At 41.8% G+C, this 21,735-nt stretch overlaps 1 protein-coding gene across 3 annotated transcripts in view; it reads left to right on the plus strand.

Moving 5' to 3' along the window:
- The window catches only part of RECK (reversion inducing cysteine rich protein with kazal motifs), a 114,877-nt gene that overhangs the window by 46,123 nt on the left and 47,019 nt on the right, over nt 1-21,735 (plus strand). For all 3 annotated transcript variants that reach the window (XM_059728549.1, XM_014602959.3, XM_059728548.1), the window contains 6 exons: nt 9,257-9,290; nt 10,752-10,949; nt 11,491-11,758; nt 14,289-14,468; nt 16,260-16,472; nt 17,739-17,875. In XM_059728549.1, the coding sequence (XP_059584532.1) occupies nt 9,257-9,290; nt 10,752-10,949; nt 11,491-11,758; nt 14,289-14,468; nt 16,260-16,472; nt 17,739-17,875 (1,030 nt within the window). The remainder of the gene's footprint in view (nt 1-9,256; nt 9,291-10,751; nt 10,950-11,490; nt 11,759-14,288; nt 14,469-16,259; nt 16,473-17,738; nt 17,876-21,735) is intronic.

A 21,735-nucleotide genomic window follows, 5' to 3' on the forward strand; every position in this document is an offset into this window, starting at 1 on the left:
ATGGAGTACATTTTTCCTTGCCAGATAGAGCACTTCTCAGTGTTGAACATAAAGCCTAAGTATAGACAGTCAGAAATCTCGAGGCTGAATTGATTCAGTCTTTGCAGGTTAGTCTAAATTGCAAAGATTAAATTAAGAAACAACTGGACACACATTCAGTTTTGATTTAGGAAATGCAGCCACATGCCTGCAGTTGCTCAGGCCAGAAGCTTGGGGGGGGGGGGGCAGAACACGGCACTCTGGTACATAGCCAGCATGGGCTGTGTGTTCACTTTCTCTTCCTGCTGCCCCTGAGCTCTCTCGGGTTTGCAGTCCAGAATCACAGAAGCAGGACTCTGCAGGGTTGTTGATCACTTCCTCTTCCTGTTTCCAGATGCCTCTGGGGTTTGTAGTCCACAGTTGCAGTCAGCAGTAACTTTCAGTAAGTTGGGCAGGGCAGGGCAGGGCAGCTCTAAACTTGGGGGAGGGGGGCAGTTAACCCCCATCCCTGGTCCCAGACCCCAGGTGAGGTTTGCCAGAGGGGGGCAGTCCCTGCCTCCTCCCCACCCCGCCAACCCTTCTCTGCTGGAGCAGACAGCCCAGCCCAGCCCAGCCCAGCCCAGCCCAGCCCAGCAGACAGCCTTTCCAGGGCTGGGAAGCATGCTGGGGGGCTCTGTTTTAACTTTAAACCAGGAAGGGGTTGGGACAGAAGTTTCATAAATCAGTTTGATCCAAATCAGTTAAGTCTGATACTACATTCAACCAAGTTTATCTTAAACCAGTTTCAGCCATTTTGAAACTGGTTAATGTCACTGAACTTTTGTTCTGTTACAGGTTTAAACCAGTTGCTAATGACTTAACCAGTTTACGCACAACTTCTATCCCTATCCAAAAACAAAATGGCACTTGACTTCAAACTCCGTGTGCCCCTGTGCTGAGCCCCAGTGCATGCTAAGAAGATGCATTGCGTTATTTGGACCTGGCTCGCCCAACACCTATATATATCAGGCACTTCAGTGGGGCTTTTTTGGTCCTTTTCATAAATTTCTAGATGTTAGGGCTGGAAGGGACCTTGAAGATCAAGTCCAGCCCCCTGCTCAGGGGCAGGAAATCAGCTAGGGTCAAAGGATCCCAGCAAGATAAGCATCGAAACGTTTCTTGAATGAGTCCAGAGTAGGTGCCTGCACCACTTCTGGAGGGAGTCTATTCTGAGCCTTGGGGGCTCAGACAGTAAAGAAATTTTTCCTTATGTCCTGTCTAAAACGGTCTTGGAGGAGTTTAGGACCATTAGTCCTTGTTATCTTTTGGGGTGCTATTGAATCAGCTTTAAATAAAGGTCCAAAAAGCCCCATTAAAATGCCCAAACTATACAGATGCATCAGAACTGGGTCAAACTAATGCACTGCTTCTTCCAGCAAAATGCTTTTTTGTTTTTAGGTTCCCCTCCCCCCCCCCCCCCCATATGTCAGCAGCCATTGTTACTGATCTTGTATGCTTTTGGTGAATCTTAGTCCTCCCATTGGATGTTGTTATGCTGTATTGATGACATCCTAATTGCATGGAAAATACTTAATTGTAAAGTGAGTATTGCAACTTCAGATAGGGAAGAAGAAGCTGGAATAGATTATTTAAAACAAATATAATATTTCTATGCAAATGCCCTTAGAGGAAAAATGCAGAAAAACTGAAATGGAATCAGATTTTTTTTTTCAAACTGAATATATATTTTTCATTTTTTCAAATGGAAGTTTTCCAGTCTGGGCATTTATACATATGCTGGGGTGGGGGAGGTACGCTTTAATTAGAGTGGCTCTGAGAGCCTCTCTAATTAAAGTGCCCAGAGCATCACTTGTATCAGAATCCCTTTGCTGAAAAATGGCGGTGGGGGCACTTTAACTAAAGCTATCAAATGAGCTCCTGCTGCCATTTTTCAGTGTGGGGATTCTGATACACATGATGCTGGAGTTGATTAATTAACTCTGACTGTTAATTTCAGTATAGATTAATAGAGTCTGCTCCCCGACACTGTAATTACAGCACATCGGAGCATCTTTGCTGCACATGTATGGGGCGCCCTCTGTGACCATTTTAGATGTCCTGTGTAAATTGAAAATGGAGTCTCAATTTTCTTTGTATACCTTCCCATTTTCCTGATGAGATCAGGGGATTTAATTCATCCTAAAGGAGGTACTTTCTATTAGGTTTTTATGCTCCTTCTTCTTGTGTCATCTTTTTTTCTTTTCTTTTTCCAACTACAGTAAAAGTTCTGTTAACTGGCATCTTACAAGCCAGCATGCTCAATTAACCGGCATGCCGGCTTGTAAGATAAAGTGAAACCAGAAGTGCCCACCGTGGCACTTCTGGTTTCTCCGAGCCCCCACGGTCCGGGGCAAAGCAGCCTGCACTGCCGAGTCCCCACAGCCTGGGGACATAACAGACTGTGCAGGGCTGTGCGGGGCCTGCCTCCCTGCGGGCCCTGCAGGAGGGGTGGCGATGCAACAGGAGGGGCGGTGGGACGCCCCAGACGTGGCGGGAAAAGTGGTGGCCTGGGTCACTCAGTTAACTGGCATATTTTGTTAGCCGGTGTTCACCATTCCCAGGTGTCGCAGAGCACTGAGGTGCCCTGCTCCTAAGGAGGAGAAACTGCTAGGGAAGGGACCCTAGCAGTGAGTGAATAAGGAGCCCAGATGGTGGTTGCCAGGGCAACTGGAGTCAGCAAACGACCCACACCTGCCAGCGGTCAGCTGGCTGTAAGGGGCAGGGTATAAAGCCCAAGAGCTGAGGCCAAGCGGTTCCTTGCCAGCAGCCAGAGAGGCAGGAGCTCCTAGGCCAGGATGCGAGAAGAAGCCTGACCGCAGGTACAGCTTAAGCTGAGTAAAGGATGGCAGCTCTAAGATGTCTGAGCAACATGGTTTTAGCCAGGCGGCTTTAAGTTATGTTACAGCCTAGGGGCTTGTGTTTTGCTTTGTTGTTGTATTACTGGTGGTTTGGGTGAGGCTATTAGGGGTTGGAGGAGGCCTCATAGGGGATCCACAGTAGCATGGGGACCCCAGCGCCAGTAAGGGCGCAGCGTACGGGGTGCATAGACCCCAGTCCCAGAGAGGGGGCACTACTGAGAAGCCCCAGTGCGGGCGTGGTGAGCCCCTGAGGAAGCGGGTAGCAGTGTGATGAGCCCCGGAGAAAGGGGGTAGCAGTGCGGTGGCCCTGAGAGACGGACGGCTTTACCGAGAAGGCCCAGTGTGGGCACGGAGAGCCCTAGGAGAGGGGCGGCATTCCTGAGAAGGCCCCAGAGAAGGGGGCAGCACTTAAGAAGGCCCGAGGAGAGGGCAGCAGTACTGAGGAGCCTCAGAGAAGGAGGCAGTATTATCAAAAGGGGCAGCATTGTGGAGAAGGCCCTGGAGAGAAGGGCGGCGCTATTGTGAAGGCCCCAGAGAGAGGGCAGCGCTGCAGAGGATCCCTGAGAGAGGGCGGCGCTATGGAGAGGACCTCAGAGAGGGTGAGTGTATATTGGACAGACCAACGTCTATTCCAGCTGCGAGGCTTGGGGTGTGGTATAAGGGGTGGTTGGAGCCACGCATAGCCCTTAAGGCTAGGGTGCCCCTGAAGCACCCATCATAGAGTGAGACCTACGAAGAGTCCGGGAAACCACAGGGTCTGAATCAATACAGAGAAGTGACCAAGAGGGCGTAAGGCAGCCTCCCAACCTTATCTAAACATCAAAGACGTGGCAGGCGAGAATTAGAGGGTGCCCTTGGGCTGACTTGGCCCGGAGAAAGGAGCCTTAAGGAGATCATGGCCCTCCTGTAGGACCCCACCTGTGACACCAGGGGATGCTGAATAATAGAGCTTTTACTGTATATCCCTATGCTATGCTTTCCTTTGCCTTCAAACTTTTCCCTCTAAGACTTTGCTGTTATAAACACTATTAAAGTTTGGTGATATGATACATGGGGATTCGGAAGGATGGCTGTGATGTCAGAAAAGTTGTCTGATTGCAACTGAAGTATTATTTGCGATTGCTGATGGTGAGCTTGCTTCTAATCAGTTACTACAAAATCCATGCTTAATAGCTCTTCTAAACCAAGTGACAACAGTTGGAACATGGTCAGCTTAATTTAAAAATAATGCAGTTCAGCTTGTAACCATGTGGCAGCTTTTATGACATCATAAATGTATTTCTATATCTGTTCCTTCCATGTGGATTAATTGCTTGTATAAGTGCTTTTCTGGGAAACTGGATGTTCAGCTCCCAGCTGCAGACAGAGCAATTCCATTGCCTCATGGGGCAATATACCCTGTGAAGCTCTTGTTTCCCAGAATGTGGGAAGGAAGGAGAATTATCCCACCTGGTTACATGGACAGGGTTGGGTGTTTTTGTGTCTCTTTGGGGTGGGAGGGAAGGTGCTTACCTAGTTACATGAAGTTAACCATACAGTAGTATAGGTCTTTTGCAGGGAAAAAATATGAGCAGCTGCCATGGTTATCAAAAAGAATTCTGGCCATCTTGTGTATGAGCCAACTATGACTCTAAATTATTACAAATTAATCAAAATTTATTGTGTGCATGGAACCTAAAAGTTCTAAAGGACCTGTTTTCCTGACAACTTTATTATCTTATTGTAACCTATTTATAAGAGTGTTGGTTTGTGCAAATGACGTTCCCTAGCCAAGGCTTTCTGATTAGTTTGCAGCACACACTTAAGGGTAGTTTTAGAGCACTGCACCTCGGTGCCCTGGGTATGGAGCACCGGATGGGATTCATTGGTCATTCTGCGCTCACAATGAGCATGAAGAAGTTTCAAATACACAATGGCAGTCTTGACACTTCAGTAGCAACCACTGCTTTGTTTTTAGTTTGCATCTATAGGATGATGATTCGACCTACATGCACCCCCTTACAAGTTCTGTGCTTCATTAGCTCACTTGCTCAGTTTAGTGAAGGACATAAAGATGCAAGATTTGAACTGAAACAGATGTAAAATTTGCCATCCACAAGGCTGAAATGAAGAGTGAAACTACAGCATTAGTTTGTAGGGAATTTTCTATCAGCAGTGATAAAAAGGAAACCTATGGAGGCAGTAGGAGCTGCTCCAGTGTACTTGGGACTGAATATTAGAACTAACAATAGCTAAACTTTTGGGCTAGGGATGTAAATTGCACACAAACTGGTATAAGTGATCAGAGACTGGTTCAGATCTGTAACACTACAGAAGTTCAGTGCACGTAAACCACTTTCAAAGTGGCCAAAACCTGTTTAAGATTAACCTGGATGGATGTAGTATCAGACTTAATTGATTTAGGTTAAATCAGTTTATTGAACTGTGAAGATTGAATCAATTCAGCCTCAGGCTTTTTTGACTCTCTGTACTTAGCTTAGGAATGAAGAGTGAAATTAGAACTTGGATGGTATCAATCATTTTTATGTTGCTATAATATTCAGTAAAACTGACAGGCTTTTGAATTTTTATATAGTTTATATATATATTGCTTTGAATAGATCTCTTTGGTAATTTATGGGGCTTGTTTGGATTACTGATAAATTTCTTATCTAGTAGTTATCAAGAATTCACGAGGTTAATTTATGATGACCATTTTGAGGTAAGAATTGTGCTTCTCTTGGTGATGCTGTAAAATAACTGCGCCATCTAGTTTTATTTACACAATAAATGTGTTTCTGACCATGGGGAGAAAAAATAGACTTTTGTCACTATAAAGTAAAATATAAGAACTGTCTTCCAAGTCAGAGTCCAGCCTCTGACTGTTAATTTCAGTATTGAGGAATAAATGTCAAAATTGAACTGTTCTGCTAGGTTGTAGAAAATACAATTGGAGAAATGCTTTGACTTGCAGCTCAGGCCTCAGCATGAAATAACATTGTTAAGGAAGATTTATATAGAAACTATAATGCTTGATCTTCTTGGAAATCATAGTAAGTAAATATCAATTTTCTGGAACTCTCAGTTCAGTTTGTAACTTGTTTTCTTCATGATCCCAGTGGAACAATCCAGATATACGTACTTCCTGCTGGTAGTTAGCAGGGATCCTGTTTTTCTCTGATCTGCCTGCCCCTTCCCCTGCGCAGACTTACCTGCAGGGCTCTGCTCTCTGTGCTGCCAGGCTGTGCTCTTGTAAATCAGTTAATGGATTCAATCAGCCAATACACCTGGTGAGTAATTGGCTATTGATATTGGCCAAGAAAATCTTTATTGGTGCATCCCTACCGTATTCCATTTTTCTGAATTTGAGAAATAAGCTCTTGTTCAGCCAGTTTGAGAAGGGAATCCTACATCTTCCCATGATGTTACATGTCAGCTTAACAAGCTAAGGAGCTAGAGACTAGATGGCAGTACTGTAATGTGGATACATAACTGATTGGATCATCATGCTTAATGAGTAGTCATCAATGGCTAAATGTCTAGCTGGGAGAAGGTATCAAGTGGGGTTCCGCAGGGGTCTGTTCTGGGTCTGCTACTGTTTAATATCTTTAGTGATTTGGATGTTGGGATTGATTTGTGGGTGACACCATCTTCCATGGAGTTGCAGACACTCTGAAGGTTAGGGCTAGGTTCCAGAATGACCTGGATAGCCTGGAAAAATGGTCTGCAATCAACCGGATGAGATTCAGCAAGGACAAATGCGAAGAAGTCTTGCACTTAGGACTAAATACTGCATGTACAAATACAGACTGGGGAATGATTGGCTGGGCTCCACTGCTGCAGAGAAAGACCTGGAGTTAGAGTAGACCAGAATATGAGCCAACAGTGTACTCTTGCAAAAAAAAAAAAAAAAAGCAAGCCAAGTGCATACTGGCTTGCATTAAGAGGAGTGTCACTTTCAAATCAACAGAAGTGATTCTTCTGCTCTGTTCAGCACTGATGAGATTTCACCTGGAGCACTGTGTCCTGTTTTGGGCCCCATGCTTCAAGAAGGATGTGGACAGATTGGAGAGAATCCAGCACAGAGTGATAAAAGTGATTAGGGGCCTGGGAATCAAGACTTATAAGGAAAGGCTGAATGACCAAGGACAATTTAGTTTGGAGAAGAGAAGACTGAGGGGGGATCTGATAATCACCTTTCAGATATTTGAAAACTGTTAGAGTGAAGATGGGCTTTTCTCTGTGGCTGTAGGGAACAGGACTAGGAACAAGGCCTTGAGCCACAGCAGAGGCAAATAGGTTGGTATACTAGGAGGAACTTCTTAATTATGAGGGCAGTCAAGCATTGGAACAGATTACCTAGGGAAACTGTGGAATATCTATTCTTGAATATTTTCAAGAGCAGGTTGGACAGATCCTTGGCTGGAAAATCCTGCCTTGAGCAGGAGGCTGGATTAAATGACTTTGTGAGGTCCCTCCTAGCCCTACTTTTCCATGATCCTGTGATGAATGTTGTTATTATGATGGTCAGGATAATAGAAATGCGTTCTCATATTAGGCCCTTAATTTTTTCAGAATTAGTGTAGTTTACAAATTTCATAAAATGAGCAGCAGCAAACCACCACAGAAGGCCATTGGTTCAAAAAGGATGCCTCCTTTTTCAGGTCCAACTTTCACAAAAGCTGTAAATTCCTCCTTATGCTGTTTTCTCTTTGCTTAGATAGAGTATGTTCAGTCAGCCTTCTTTGTGTTGTAAAAGATTCATACTTTAGAACAGTTTACCAGAGACTGAATTCCAAGCAGTCTGAATTTTGCAACTCTTGCGGGATCCTTCATTTTTATCTTGTAAAGTCACAACAATTCTTGTTGTTGGGATATACTGTGCAGGGATTTTAATAATATGTTTTAACACTTGCAGAGCAGAAATTCTGCAAAAAGGGATTGGAGAAATTTTTGAATGAAAGGGGCACCAGTAAATATTGAGCCACAGGAATTAGGGGTACAGCCATTGAACCAGAACTTATTGGATCTTAAATGCTGGAGGTTGCAGGTTAGAGAGGAACAGTGCTGGGAAAACCTCTGGTCATACCTGGTTCACTTTCCCTTCAGCATCCACTCTGCCACTGTGTGATACAGGATACCGGGCAACATGGACCTATGGTTTGATTCAATAAATGGCAATTCTTATGCTCCTCTGCTTTTTTGTGTAAATCATTTTACATATAACCATGCGGAACTTCATTTTACAATGTTCTTCAGAAAAAAAAGGGAACTTTGTAATAATTGATTTCATAGTGAATGATATTGGGACTTAATGAGGGAGTGGGCCCTTTCCTATGCTTGTGTTTTAATATGTTCATATTTGAATGAATGACGCAGAGTGAACAAATCAGTGTCTCGACAAGTTATTTCTTTTGCCGGCTTCATTTGCATCCCTTTAGTCCCAAGTACTTGATATTTGTCACCAGCATCTAGTTTTTTTTGCCTCATAACTTTGTTTTGTAATTAGTAAAATTAATACATTATCTGGTTTTTATTAAGGAGTTCTGGTGTTCAATCAGTTCAAGAATTTAAGATCTGTAGAAGCAGCAGTTGAATGGATAGATAGAATTAAGCATCCTCTGTTTTTTTTTTTTCTAATTTTTCCACTGTGGTGGAATCGATTCTTGATGAACTTCCAATATTCTTGGACCCCTTTATCCTCCAATCTATCTACCCATGTCTGTTTCTCAGAATTGGTTAAAATCTGCCCTTCTTGAGGTCTTTTATTCTGGTTTTGCTAATCTCATCCCTTCCCTTTCTTAGAATCTTGATCATAGCGTGTTGTGATCACTTCTTCCCAAGTTTCTTATCACATTCACATTTACAACCAATTCTTCCTTATTGGTCAGATACACCTATGTCTTTTTTTCGTTTGGTGAAAATCTCCAGCTTTTTGTACTTCCTTTTGCCTTCAAGGGTTACGATTTGTTAAGGGCCATATCTGAGTTGAACTCCCACTGATTTTTCTAATGGAATCTCAACTGTAACCATTAATGCTTTATCTTTGTACATCTTAATTTTATCTTTGCAGTAGTTCATGAAGATCTTTCTAGCTACCTGATTAAGTTTGTGAGAAAATATATATATATATATATATATATATATATATATAAATAAATAAATAAATAAATAAATAAATAAAAGAATTTGTGGTGATAAATGCTCTTTTACACGTTATCCTCTTTTTCATTTACGGAAAACTTTTGTTTTCATTTGTTTATTAGATAACATTTAAGAGTATTTTTTACTATTTTTAACAAAGTGGTATTCATAAAATGTTAATAAATTGCCAAATTTAAATGTATACATGTTTATTCTCTTTGTTTTCGCTAATTATTTTATTTTTGTTTTGTTTTCAGAATGCACTTTTTAGTTGTATTAATAGAAATGAAAGTAAGTATATTATTTACTGTTGTATTTATTAATATTTATTTTTCTCCATTTTTATTTTCCTTGTCTGTGCATCTTCCTCTTCTCTTCTCCCACATGAGAAGTTAGCATATGCATGTATTTATAATCCATGAGTAGTTCCTCAGAAATTATTCAGACTATTCATGTAACTAAAATAAAATCTTAAGTGTTTGCAGGATTATGTTTATCCTCCTGCCCCATGTGTCATCCCCTCCCCCGTCCGGCCTCATGGGCCCCTCCCCCCCACTGCTCCCAGTGTGACCCCATACATTCCCCCCCCCCCCCTCCCCCTGCCAATCCACCCCACGCTGCCAGCAGCTCCCAGGAACGGGGAAGGGGAGCTTGCACGTGGTGGCAGCCACTGACACCTGGTGACGCGTAACATGCATTCCTCCCTCCCTCCCTCCCTGCCACCGCCCCCTCTCTGCTGGCTGTTGTGGGGGGGGGGGGGGTCACTACCACGAGAAACTTCCCCTTCCCATTCCCTCTCCCCTCTTCTCTGCTGCCTCCCCATCCCTGCCAGCTGTTGTTGGGAAGGGGGTGGCGGCTCCCTCTCCCACTCTGTCTGTAATGCTCTGGACCCTTGCAGCCAATCTGCGCACACCCTCTCAGCAGTGCATGCGGATTTGGTCCAGAGCATTATGGACAGACAGACCGATGGACACACTAAGGCTTTTATTATGCTAGAATTTAGATACATATGTGTATATCTCTTTTATTGCCTCTGATTTATTTTGAGGTACCTATGAATGCTTGCATAGAACTTAATCATTGACTTTATTTCTTCTTGTTTTATTTAAAGTAAAAAAACAATTTAAACAGCAAGCAGTGGTGAAACTGACCAACCAAAATATTCTCATATTGCAGATGTCTTAATAGAAAAATTTATGCAGAGGGAAAAGGAGGGGAAAAATAAATGTCACACAAGAATTACACAATTTTCAGGAAGTGTCTGTATTTAATTAAGTGAATTTTATTCCTTTCCTTTTGAATGAGAGGTCAGGTGCTATTTTGAGTACTTTTATATTTTAAACATAAAATTTATAAATTATAACTTTCATATATGTTATATTTAAATTATACCATGGGACGCATATGATTGTATTCAAAATTTTTTATATATATATATAAAGCAACGTGCTGCAAAATAAAATGCATCTCATGAAAGCACTTTTGCATTCAGGTCTGGCTGCAGAGGTTGCTAAGCAAAACAAAATATTGGCCTCATTTGCCTGCTGCAAGGACACGCACTCTTACAGTTGCAATGTTTTTAGTGTTGCTGATAAGTTGTTTTTTTTTTTTCTTTCTAATACTAGCTTTCCAATATTAGCTTGACTATCAGTCAAGTCCATAAGTGAATTGTGCTATAAAATATATATGGTCTGTGTTTCTATATTCAGGATACATAATTCTGTTTTTCTTTTCTTTTTTTCTGTTTTTTAGTGGGATCAGTTTGCTGCAGTTATGCAGGTCATCATACAAACTGCCGAGAATACTGTCAAGCAATTTTCCGGACAGATTCCTCCCCTGGTCCTTCACAAATTAAAGCAGTTGAAAATTATTGTGCTGCTATTAGCCCTCAGTTAATACACTGTGTGAACAACTACACACAATCATATCCAATGAGAAATCCTACAGATAGTAAGTAAAGAAGCTTAAATTTTCCATAAACTTCATAATCAGAGAAGTAAGACATTGAAAATGCTTCATATAGAATCTAATATACAGTGATAATTTTTGGGAGTTTTTATTGATAGTTATATATTTATTAATACCATAACCCAGGGGTGGACGAGGGCTGCTTACTAAGTTTTGGCAAGCCATCGAGGGCTGCATGACAGGCAGCCAGGGGTAGATAAATATAAATTTTCTGAATTTTTTTTTAGGGGCCCCACAGGCTGGATAGAATGTCCTGGTGGGTCTCATCTGGCCTGCAAGCCACATTTTGCCCACCCCTGCCATAACTACTTCTTTTTTTTCCTTTTGACAGTTCTATCTGTTAGCATTTAAAATGAAAAAAACCATGTTTGTCATTGCTCTTTATTTTATTATAGAAGTTTAAGTTTATTATTATTCTTCATAGAATTTTTATTATATTTTAATGGAAAGCAAAACTGTGATGTATTTTGTTGCCATTATGCCGGTCAATTGTAGATCGTTTTTACTTTTGTTTGGATGTTAGGTTTGTACTGCTGTGACAGAGCAGAAGATTATGGCTGCCAGACTGCTTGTAAAAGGATTCTAATGTCAATGAAAACAGAACTTGAGATTGTTGATGGACTTATAGAAGGCTGCAAAACAATGCCTCTGCCTCAGGATCCCCTCTGGCAATGTTTTCTTGAGAGTTCAAGGTCTGTTCACCCTGGAGTCACTGTGCATCCTCCTCCTTCAACAGGCCTTGATGGGGCTAAATTGCATTGCTGTTCTAAAGCAAATACTTCCACTTGTAGGTCAGTATCTTTTTGTTTTTCATAATTATTAAAGTTCATCAGTGAAATACAGCTGTTCAGTAGTTTATGACAGGGATGCACAACCCCTGGCCTATGGGCCACATCCAGCCTGTGGAGCCATGGCATCTGGCCTGTGGGGCTCCCTTGAGGTTGGGAAATTTGCCAGCAGGGGAGCAGTGGCAATTAATATCTCCACTCCTTCCCTGCTGCCAAATTCCTAAAACCTGCATGGCTGAATCAGGGCCAGACTGCACCTCCACCCTCAAGACTGCACTCCCCCCATCCCCCAAACTCTCCTGCACCATGTGGCTGGATCCAGTTCACTGGCTGAACCTGGCTTATGTCTGGATCAGGCACTGCCCATCCAGCCAATGGGGTGAAAAGGTTGGGCACCATTGTTTTATGATATATAAATCACTAAAAATGCATAATCAATTGTAATGTTTCAAGTTTGTACTGTGCTTGATAGCTAAATCATCCAATGAGGGAAAAATATACTTTGTAACCTTAAAATCTATCAAATACCAGGCAAGCTGTGAATTCCATCTTCAAATTTACAATTGGCAATTATCCAAGCTAAAAAACTGTTTTGTAAATATTTGCCATAATGAAGGCAGTTGAGTAATTAAGTATACAGAAAGTAACATGATTACAAGCAGTCGAGCTAAAATTCATTTTGCATTGAAATACACATTTACAGAACTTTTTCTCATATCATGTACCCTTTACTTTATTTGATGTGAAAATAAATATTTTTTTCTGTCTTTAGATTTTCAGTTTACAGGCAACCCCCCGCTTAGTGCTCTTAATTGGTTCCAGAAAAACTGAGCGCTAAGCGAAACCCATTTGCCCATAGGAATGAATGTAAATATAAGTAATTAGTTACCACGGTTTCTTGTCGCCACCGCCACCTCTCCCCATTAGCCCTCTGGCTGCTGCAGTCCCATGTGCCAGCCTGGGCCTGCATTCCTGCTGCCTCACCTGGGCCCCTGCCGGCTCTGGCCCCAGTCACCAACGCAGGTCCTGTGCGCCTGTCCCCCCCACTCACTGCTTCTCACCACCGCTGCCTCTACCCACCCACCCGCCTGCCTGCTGGCCCCATATGCCAGCCTGGTCACCGGCACTCCTGCTGCCCCACTCTGGGCATGGGCCCTTGCCGGCCCTGGCCCCAGGCGCTGCACTCCTGCTGCCCTACGCTGGGTGCAGGCCCCCGCTGGCCCTGGCCCTGGCCACTAATGCAGGCCCCACACTCCTTGCTGCTGCTGCTTCAGCTAGTAAACTCAGGCGGTGGAGCATGCTGCAGGAGTGGGGTGGATGTATGCAGCCAGCCAGGAGCAGGGGGGTTTGCAGCATCCCCACTATATGCCCAGCTGCCTGTAAACCCCACCCCGCTCCCGGCCAGCTGCAAAACCACCCCCCCTCCAGTGAGATGCTCCACCACCCCACCAGTCTGTGTTCAGCAGCTATGCCTGGCTTCCCCCCTTTTCCCCCCCCATGCTGACACCTGGCCCCCACTCGCTGCCACTTGCTGCTACTGCTGCCACCACTGCTTCTCCTCGTTTTCCTGCCAAAACTCACTGATTCCACTGAGCGCTACAGCGAAATTTGCTTGAGCGCTCCGTGAAACCAGGTATCAATTTTAAATGAGCGCTATAGCGAAATAGCGCTAATTGAAACCATGTTAAGAAGGGGCTGCCTGTAATACAGTTCTTTATATCGTAGTGTGAAACAGCATTATAGTAGTAATGTAAGGAGGGGAACCTATATGTTGACAGCTGGGTAGACCTCGATTGTAGTTTTTCGCTTGCAGAACTATGGTTCTGCAGCTATGGTTCTGGCTTGGAGAATTTTGTCAGCAGGAAACAATTCAACTGCACTAGACTTTGGGTACTGAAGAGAAGATGCATGTCTTCTCTCTCTTCCTTTTGGAATGTAGTTGATTTGATTTGAGATTGAAAAATGAATTAAGAACTACTTGTTTCTCATCGTGGCCATCCGACTAAGGGCACAGGAAGCAAGCCTGGAAGGGTCTTCCTGGGCCATCAAGTCCAGTTCCCTGCATTCACAGGTGCTTGTTAACCAAAGGAATCCCCAAAAGCAGCTGTTCAAACCCTTACCTACAAGTTCAAGGAATAAAATTTGAAACACTACGTCTTGGGTAAAATCAGAGGTGACAAGGAATGTACCATCCATAAAAGTGGGTAGGGGAATGCTAGCCTCAATTTTAATGTTTAGCTACTTGCAAAGTTTGCCAGAATTATTTGCGTTGGATGGATCCATTTCAAATTTTTAATTTTCCTTCATGACCACCTAGAGATTTACTCATTTCTTTGTAAATGATGGCTGAGATTCTAGAGAACAGCTTGAGGGTCTTTTTTCATTCTCATATTGGTTCCGGGCCTTCAGCGGGTCCAAAATGCAAAACTTCTATTAATTTATACTTTTATGATTAAAGCCAACCTTTTTTTGGTGTAAAACTTCTGAATGATTGCTTTTCTTTTCATTTGATTGACTTTATTTGTTTGTTCAGGGAACTATGCACTAAATTGTATAGCACAAGCTGGGGCAATTCACAGAGTTGGCAAGAATTTGATCGCTTTTGTGAGTATAACCCAGTTGAAGTTTCCATGTTGACCTGTTTAGCAGATGTACGAGAACCTTGTCAGCTGGGCTGTAGAAATCTAACTTACTGCACTAATTTTAATAACAGGTAGGAGAGATGCACTAAATATTTTATAAAGGAATTCCTGTACTTTGAGTAAAAATGTTTTTTTCCAGACTTATAATCTACACATAGCCTTTTCCCCATAAATTGTTTCTTAATACGAGGGTGATTTTTTTAACACGCTCTTCTTATGAACTTTTTTTTAAAAACGTGTTAAATTTTAATAACTTAAAAAATATAAAAGCATATTTCCAAGAGACATGTTAAGTGTTATCATAATGAGACTGACTGAATGAAAATTCACATGTATTGGAAAAGCTGCCATTCAGTAAAGTATTTTTGTTTCTTTACCATGCAGGACAATAAAAAAATAATTGCTGACTCAACAAACTTTTAATTGATTTAGTTATATATCTACTTCTGGGAATACAGTTTCCAAAACTGTCTTTAAAATTCATTGCAGCTCCACTTATGCTAAAGCAAAACCTGGAATTTTACAGTTTTGGTTGTTTTGATTTGTTTTTTTTTAAGTTGGTATAGGGTGCTGTGTATTTTGAAATACTATTTAAACCAGTTTGACGTTTATAGATGGTTGTTGGAATGTTGTGCTGGGAAATCAGGGACACAGGTTCCACATCCCTTCTTAGTGATGTGGACCTGAAATGCATATCTGCTGCAAGTTGGGTATTAGATGTATAAAAAGGAGAAGATTGTTCAGCTCTGGTTGCTAACACCTAATAATGGATATTTGTCCAGCTACAGTGTTTTTTAAATTGAGTATATATGTAACAAGGTACCTGCCCAATTGGTGCATAGTGTACTACACATGCTCAGTATACACACGTGGTTCTGCATAGATCTAGATTGTAGGGCTGTGCAAAGGTTCAGTCCCTGATTCGAGTCGGTAGAGATTTGGCCTGATTTGGTACCCAAACCTCCGAATCAAAATCGAATCAGAGGACCCTTTAATCTCCCTGAATCAAATTGCAACCGTCCGAATCAGTTGACATATTCAGAAAGATTTGGCGATTTGGACATAGAAAAAGCATTTCAAGCTGTGTCTACACACTTCTAGGTAGCAGGTGGCTCGTGAATGCTGGGGTGCATGGAGTATCCCACAGAAATGCAGGAGACCACCCCCCCCCCAGCACACTCCCCGGCAGACCCGGAAGTGGACAAGAAGTACTTCTAATCCACTTCCGGGTTTGCTGCTGAGCACGTGGAGGCCCCTCTTCCCCCCCCCCCCCCACACACACACACTCCCACTCCTGTGGAATGCTCCATGTGCCCCAGCATTGCAGCGTTCACAAGCCGCACTGGTACCTTGAGGTATGTAGAAAAAACATTTAAAGCTGTCTGTTTCCAAATCGTTGATTCTTTGAATCGGCATCGAATCTTCAGATTCTGATTCGGCCAAATCGAATCGGGGACAGTGATCTGAATCAACTAATCAAATTACTGTCCCTGATTCGGGGTGAATCTGAATCGAATAGGGCCCGCTTTGCACACCCCTACTACCTTGCCTTAGTAATAGTAGGTAATAGAAATGCCAGCTATGTGTAAGTACCAAAAAGCCCACTTCAGTGGCTGAAAAACCACCATTTAGATGTACAAAGGGTAATAAAATTCCACCCTTAATGCTCTTATTTTATTACATTTAAGAGAAATTCTTCAAATCATTTAAAACTTTTTCCTGTGGAAGGCTTGTGTGTGATTTGTCTTTGTTATGTATCTTTAGTAATATAAATCAAAATTGTAGAGCATATATTGCATACAATAAATCATAACTTTTTGTTATATAAATTAACATGCTACATATCAATTGATTTCTTTAAGACCAACAGAACTTTTTAGAAGCTGCAATGCTCAGTCAGACCAAGGAGCTATGAATGACATGAAGCTTTGGGAGAAAGGAAGTATTAAGATGCCTTTTATAAATATTCCTGTTCTTAATATTAAAAAATGCCAGCCAGAAATGTGGAAGGCAATTGCTTGCTCACTGCAGATTAAACCTTGTCATAGCAAATCGAGAGGAAGTATTATCTGCAAGTAAGTACACTTAAAAATCGTTTTCATAGATGCTGTTTATGGTTTACATGTGAACTAAAAAGTACTTTGTAAGATTTTGGTAAGACAAATACAAACACACAAGGAATATGATCTTGCACATTTGATGTTCCTTACAATGAAGTTAGTACAAGTTCCCCATAAATGGAGAAATCTTGATGCTTCTATTGTAAAGTCTTTTTTCAGGGTTTGTACCCTGCTTTACATATGTAAATAGACAAGACAGGAAAAAAGCTGGAAAGTGAGTAGAGGAATTTGTTCAAGGTCCTTGCAACAGCTGGAATAATATCTAGATCTGACTCAAGTTTCCTGTAAACTAAAATATTCTGGCCCTCTTTCCTTGACCTAATTTTTGCATCATATCTGAAGAGCTAACAATTTTATTGATGTCTGCAGTGCTTGAAAAGGGTAAAAAAAATTGTTCCTCGTACCTAAATTTAATTTATCAAATATGTATTCTATTTTTCGTTTTCACTCGTGCAGCAGGAATTGCAATCAGATATAGAAAAAGTAATTAACCTTCTCTCTTCTTCTCTTTCCATTTGTTCATGTGATTTTTAGATGCTCATCTTTTTTCTCTGAAATATATGGTATTCTTTTTTTTTTTTCCTCTTCTTTTCCCCTTGATTCTGTTTCCCGCTTCTTGTTTTCCTTTCCTCAGCATTGTCTGTCCCCATCCATTCTCTCCTCCACAATCAAATTCCTTTACATTTAAATTTCTCACTCCTTTTTTCTGGTTTTTCTCATATTACATGTATTAATTGCTCTTTAGCCTTGCTCATTTTTTTTTGAGAGAGTACAGTTTATACCTGCTATACAAAGAATGTGGTGGTATCATTCAGTACCACTCTCAATCAAAATGCTGTTGTCTTGAGTCCTCCTATTTTCATCTTTCTATGCGACTCCTCTAGACTACAGGAATGGAATTGAGGGTGGGCCTCGCTAACAGTGAAGGGGAAAACCTCTTTTGTCTGATATGACAACTCAGAGTCCCACATTCTTAGTTTTATTTTTTGGGGTTTTTTTAATGGTACATTTGTGAAACAACCATGTTCAGAATTGATGTTTCATCACTAAGTTCCTGCAAAACCTAGATTTGTACTGTAACCATGGTTGCCTGTATGCTTGTGTGTGGTTACCTGTATAATGAATTGAGGGGAAATATGTGTTTCTTTTAAAATAAATAATTTTCTCATGTTTGCCTCAAGTAGTATGCATGTGATATGTAATTATTTATTGTTTCTGAAGATCAGATTGTGTAGAAATTCTCAAGAAATGTGGAGATCAAAGTAAATTTCCTGAAGGCCACACAGCTGAAAGCATTTGTGAACTCTTATCTCCAATGGATGACTTGGAGAGCTGTATCCCTTTAGACACATACCTGAGTAAGTACTGAAATATCTGAGTATTACAGAACCCAGGCACTTTGCAAGTTTAGGTTTACCTTCCTATGAAGATGAAGTTTTGTGAGTTTAACCTCTTGGGGCACTTACACACATGTGGGGAGCCTGCTCCAATGCACTGGAAATCCAGCATGTCAGAGCAGACTCGATTAATCAAGTCTGCTGGAGCATGCAAATATGCGTGCTCTGGCAGCCTCGTGCATCACGTGTAACAGCGGTGCAACGTGCCTCTGCGCTGAGAAAATGGCGGCAGCGCACTTTGAAGTAAAACACGTTTGATGTGCTTTAGTTCAAAGTGCACGACCACCGTTTCCCAGTGCGGAGGTATGCTGCGCCACTGTGTGTAGTACACGGGTGCTTTTAATTAGCATGGAACGCTAATTAAAAGTGCCTGGCGCTGCATTGGGCATGCATATAAAAATGTCCTAAGATGCACCAGTTGTTTGCTGTAGCTTTCATTTCAAAGGCCATGAGGAGAACTACTGATGAGCTTCAGCTGATCAGAGAAGCAGCACCTTTTGAAATGAAAGCCTTGGCAAACAGTTGGTGACAAGTTTTTAATTTGGTAACCAGCTGCAAACAAAGCAGGTTGCCGAATTAAGTGAACTCATAGATTCATAGATGATTCATAGATGCTAGGGTCGGAAGGGACCTCAATAGATCATCAAGTCCGACCCCCTGCATAGGCAAGAAAGAGTGCTGGGTTCAGATGACCCCAGCTAGATGCTTATCTAACCTCCTCTTGAAGACCCCCAGGGTAGGAGAGAGCACCACCTCCCTTGGGAGCCCGTTCCAGACCTTGGCCACTCTAACTGTGAAGTTCTTCCTAATGTCCAGTCTAAATCTGCTGTCTGCTAGCTTGTGGCCATTATTTCTTGTAACCCCCAGGGGCACCTTGGTGAATAAAACCTCACCAATTCCCTTCTGTGCCCCTGTGATGAACTTATAGGCAGCCACAAGGTTGCCTCTCAACCTTCTCTTGCGGAGGCTGAAGAGGTTCAGGTGCCCCAGTCTCTCTTCATAGGGCTTGGCCTGCAAGCCCTTAACCATACGAGTGTCCCTTCTCTGGACCCTCTCCAGGTTATCCACATCCCTCTTGAAGTGTGGCGCCCAAAACTGCACACAGTATTCCAACTGCGGTCTGACCAGTGCCCGATAGAGGGGAAGTATCACCTCCTTGGATCTGTTTGTCATGCATCTGCTGATGCGTGATAAAGTGCCATTAGCTTTTCTGATGACTTCGTCACACTGCTGACTCGTGTTCATCTTGGAGTCCACCAGGACTCCAAGATCCCTTTCTGCTTCTGTTCCACCAAGCTCATAGATTCATCTATGAATAGATTCCTTTCCACCAATTCGTAGATTCATCTATGAATCTATGAATAATTAATTCCTTGATTCTAGAGTGAGAGCAAGCTTTAGTGCCATGCAGATTTGGTGTTTGAAAGTGAGTTCACATGTTCTTGTGTTTTGGGGGCAGAAAAGGTAGGTCATATTGCTAGTTTCGGGACAGCCACTAGCTTTTTCAAGTAACGGAGGAAATTCTCATGTTTTTTGGGAGACATGTAAATAACTAAGATTTATAAGTTGCTTTATAGATTTAACTAAATTTATAGACTTAACTGTTTGCATGTAAATGACCAGGGTTCTTCTGTAATAGGTTAGAAAGTAGAATCCCTTTGAACTGAAAGCTGGCATTTCATTAAAGAAGAAATTGCTATCAGATGGAATTGTTTTGCTGAAAATATTTATCTAATATTTTCAATCAAAATCCCCATGTGGTGTGAATTTTCATGACTCCACTGGGTTCCTGCTTCTCCTTGTATTATACTGTTGTATCAGTGGAACCACTTTGATTTATCCCAGCTGAGTTCTGGGCCATCAAATATTAATGTTTATGTTTTAAAAATAATAATTTTGTTTTGTTTGAAGAAGGTGATTTATGCATCAGAATAGCTTGCCCCCTACCAAAAATACCAAGAAATAAGAAAACATCATATGTAACCTAAATTTTTCCTTGCAGAGTAAAAGATGGATAGAACTTTCCTTGGAAGAATAGATCACAAATAAGTGTCTGATTTTTGTACAAAACTGTAAAATAGAGCACAGCTTTTTAACTTGCAAAATCACTCTTGTCTAATATATAAAGTAGTCTTGTGTTTTAATGTACATAGTTATAGTAACAAAAAAAATTAAAGCCACCTATTTAGTGTTGACTAAGATCCTTATCGGATGTTAAAATAATGGCACAATTGGCATCTGAGGAATTTTATGGTCCATGCCAGACATGCATGGCAGGACATACACTGTTTAGGATGGGTCATGAAATTCCTCAGATCCTAGTTGTGTGACCGCTGCAACCCAGGGCTGTCCCAGCCACATCCCCAGGGGTTAGATGAGGGGTGGCTATGTCCCAGACCCCAGAGCTGCCCCGTTTCCAGTCCCATTGCTTAGTTGAGCATCAGGGTCAGGCACAGGGCAGTTCTGTATTCCCCTTTGGGACCCAGAAATATCTCTAGCCTGATTCCTGGGGATCTGTTTGGGGGTAGCCCTGTCTCGAGCCAATGGCAACATTCAGCTGATTGGGGCAGCCCCATGTCTGGGATATATAATGCAGGTTCAATACCACAGCTGCAAAGATCTTCTGAACTATAGATGCATCTACATGTTGCCCTGTGGCGATGTAGTGATCACATGGGTCTACACATGATTGGCAGCTTCATTGCTGTAGCAGCGCACTCCCCTGTTTTAGCATGCCGCTATGGTGATGTAGTGATGAAATCTAACTTCTAACTTTTTGGAAGTACTAAAGCATGGCACCATACTAACATTGCTGTACGGCAATGTATAGACATGCCCTATATGTGGAACACTTTTGTGGCTGGTTTGCCATTTTATGGCGCTGTAGATTACCTGAATAAGAAGTACCCTACTGAAGTACCATTTAGCTGAGTATCCTGTCTCTGACAGTGGCAGCAGTGGATGCTGTACAGAGAGAACATTGAAACAGATATTTCTAATATGATCTATCCCTTATTCAGTACGCTTCCTGGCACCCACTATTTATTGGGTTAGAAATGACAGAGGAAACACCTTTAACCATTCTGTTCAAGTCATTAATAGATCTATCTATCATCAATGAATTTATCCAGTCCCTTTTTAAACCTGGATATGCTGTCTGCCTCTACCACCTTCTCTAGCAATGAATTCAACAAATGGATTATGTTGTGTAAAAAAAGGACTTTCTGTTGTTGGTTTTAAACTTGTTCCCTACTAATTTCAGTAGGTTCTTCCTGGTTCTAGTATTCTGGGATGTGATGAACAACACTTTTCTGTTCACTTGGGCCCCACCCTTCATGATTTTATAGATCTCTAATACATTCTCCCCTCAGCCTTGTCCTTTCCAAACTGAAGAGTCCTAGCTTTTTTAATCTTTTCTGGTATGGCAACTATTCCAGGCCCCTGATCATTTTGGTTGCCCTTCTTTGTACCTTTTCTAATTCTACCGCAACATTTTTGAGATGTGGGAACCAGAACTGCACCCAGTATTCAAGATGTGGGCTCAAATTTATGACACAATTAATTAACATGTTATTTGCACTATAAATGTAATCCAGAGCCCTACTGGTTATACTGAAGAGTCAAGTTTGGCAAAACTGTACCTTACTTTAGGAGACAAGATGTCCTATACCTTCTAAAATTGTAGTGGTTAAAATAGTAGATTAATTCTTGATGCATATAAAAGTAGCCTTTTTCATTCCCTCTAATTTCAGCTACACCTGTTGAATCTTTAGACTCCAGGTATCCCTTCCATAACTTCTGTGAATTGAGTGGCACCCCAC

Source organism: Alligator mississippiensis, chromosome 5, assembly GCF_030867095.1.
Source record: "Alligator mississippiensis isolate rAllMis1 chromosome 5, rAllMis1, whole genome shotgun sequence".
NCBI lineage: Eukaryota > Metazoa > Chordata > Crocodylia > Alligatoridae > Alligator > Alligator mississippiensis.